We start from the raw sequence: 1,821 nt of genomic DNA, 5'->3' as shown, positions 1-1,821 counted from the left end.
CGTTAAAACTCTAAAAAATCATCACGTTTCATCTATTCAAATTTAAGCTTAATGTTAGTCACACAATCATGAGAAATCGAATTAGGACAAACTGGAGCAATCTCTAGATTTCAATGCCATCGACGTCACAATATGCCTTTATGTGGAGAGCTCTAAGTGTTAAAGACATCGTGGATTGACACTATTCCAGGCCGAAGACACTAATCAGTGAGCGAAATGAAACATAACATGTAAGTTTGGTGACTAAACTGATACATTTTGAAAGTTTGGTGACTAATATAGAATATTCAACCCAGAATTTCTTTATTTTCATGATAGCAAAAAAATAAATTTTTATCAATAAAGTAGTCCTGAAATTAACTCGAGTTTGTATATCTGTGCCATACTATCGAAATAGCAGTACTGCATTCCTTCAAGTCTCCATGCTAGAGATCAGGGGCGGAGCCAGGATTTTAGTTCAGTGCGGGCAAAATTTTTTTGACGACGAATGTCGAGGTTTTGGTCGGGGATTTAATGNAACAATTGATTCAATTGAATTTTGATATGAATGGGTCTAAAACGGGTCATGACCTTGCATAATTGGGCTTCTCTCTCTATGCTAGATCGAAAATTGAGTTACTTGGTTAAACAAACAAAGAAACCTTAAAAAAAAATTTTTTTTTTTTTTTTGCCCATGCCCGCACTGGACGTAAGGTGGCTCCGCCCCTGCTAGAGATATACACTACTGTAATGAGCTCTTGGAAATGGCCTTTCCCTTTCATTTTTCTCAGCATTACAAACCTTGTTTTTCTTGTCAAATCCCAGTTCCCAACTCCAATTTTTTTCCATTACGAATGTCTAAACAATGGTAATTACACGAATAATAGCGCATACAAGACGAACCTTGATACCCTCCTTTCCTCAGTCTCGGCTAATATTGACACCAATGGATTCTACAACGCCTCCTTGGGAGAAAATCCCATTAGAGTCTACGCTATTGGGCTCTGTAGAGCATATCTTCAGCTTTATCAATGTCGTGAGTATATGGAAAATGCAACAGCCATGATCCTTAAATTTTGTCCTTATCAAAAGGAAGCAATTTTATGGCACGAATTTGGCATGATACGATACTCCAACAAGTCCATACTTGGGACTCTTGCATATTTCCCATATAAGGCGGGTTATAGTGTGGAAAGTGTCCCAAATCAAGACAAGTTTTACAAGGAGCTCAACATATTGTTGGATGCTCTTCGTAAACAGGCCGCTTATGGCAGCTCGCATAAGAAATTTGGTGCAGCCAATCGAGCTTACCCAGATTTTCGTACAATTTATGCATTTGAACAGTGCACACCTGATATAAGCCCAGAGGATTGTAGTGCTTGTTTAAAACAGTCTGCACTAATTATTCAAGATTGTTGTAGTGTGGCAAGAGGAGTTAGAATTCTTAGGCCTAGTTGCTATCTTCGTTTTGAAACCGATCCATTCTACAACGAGACTATGGTTAGAATACTCGAGCCTGTAACAGCACCGCCAGGTAAGTATTCAATATTTTTTGGTTTAGAAGGCGATCGTAACTATTTTACATAAGGTAAAAAAAACAGAAGCTGCGGCGCGGGGGTGATGATACAGGGGATTTGGGGGTGATGGGGAAGATTAATTGAATTTTCAATTTTATTTTCGTTTTATTTTTATATGTAATTAAATGCATATCTATTTTATTCCTCAAAAAGTAAGACGTGCAAATCATGTGCCTTTTACCTATCAGTTAGTCAGTTTCGTCCCCTGAATATCGACTTGCTACTCGTTGGGGGGGGGGGGCTTTAATCAATATTTCAGTTGAGA

At 38.2% G+C, this 1,821-nt stretch overlaps 1 protein-coding gene across 1 annotated transcript; it reads left to right on the top strand.

Annotated features, from left to right (window-relative positions):
- The first annotated feature begins 333 nt into the window (after positions 1–333).
- LOC111386021 (cysteine-rich receptor-like protein kinase 26) lies at positions 334–1,815 on the top strand. The gene is made up of 2 exons (XM_023010449.1): positions 334–431; positions 715–1,815. The coding sequence occupies exons 1-2, from the start codon at positions 423–425 to the stop codon at positions 1,564–1,566; spliced, it is 861 nt and encodes a 286-aa protein (XP_022866217.1). The 5' UTR covers positions 334–422; the 3' UTR covers positions 1,567–1,815.
- Positions 1,816–1,821: the final 6 nt, after the last annotated feature.

Source organism: Olea europaea, unplaced genomic scaffold (genome assembly GCF_002742605.1).
Source record: "Olea europaea var. sylvestris unplaced genomic scaffold, O_europaea_v1 scaffold3378, whole genome shotgun sequence".
Taxonomy (NCBI): Eukaryota; Viridiplantae; Streptophyta; class Magnoliopsida; order Lamiales; family Oleaceae; genus Olea; species Olea europaea.
This window is presented reverse-complemented; position numbering and strand designations above follow the sequence as displayed.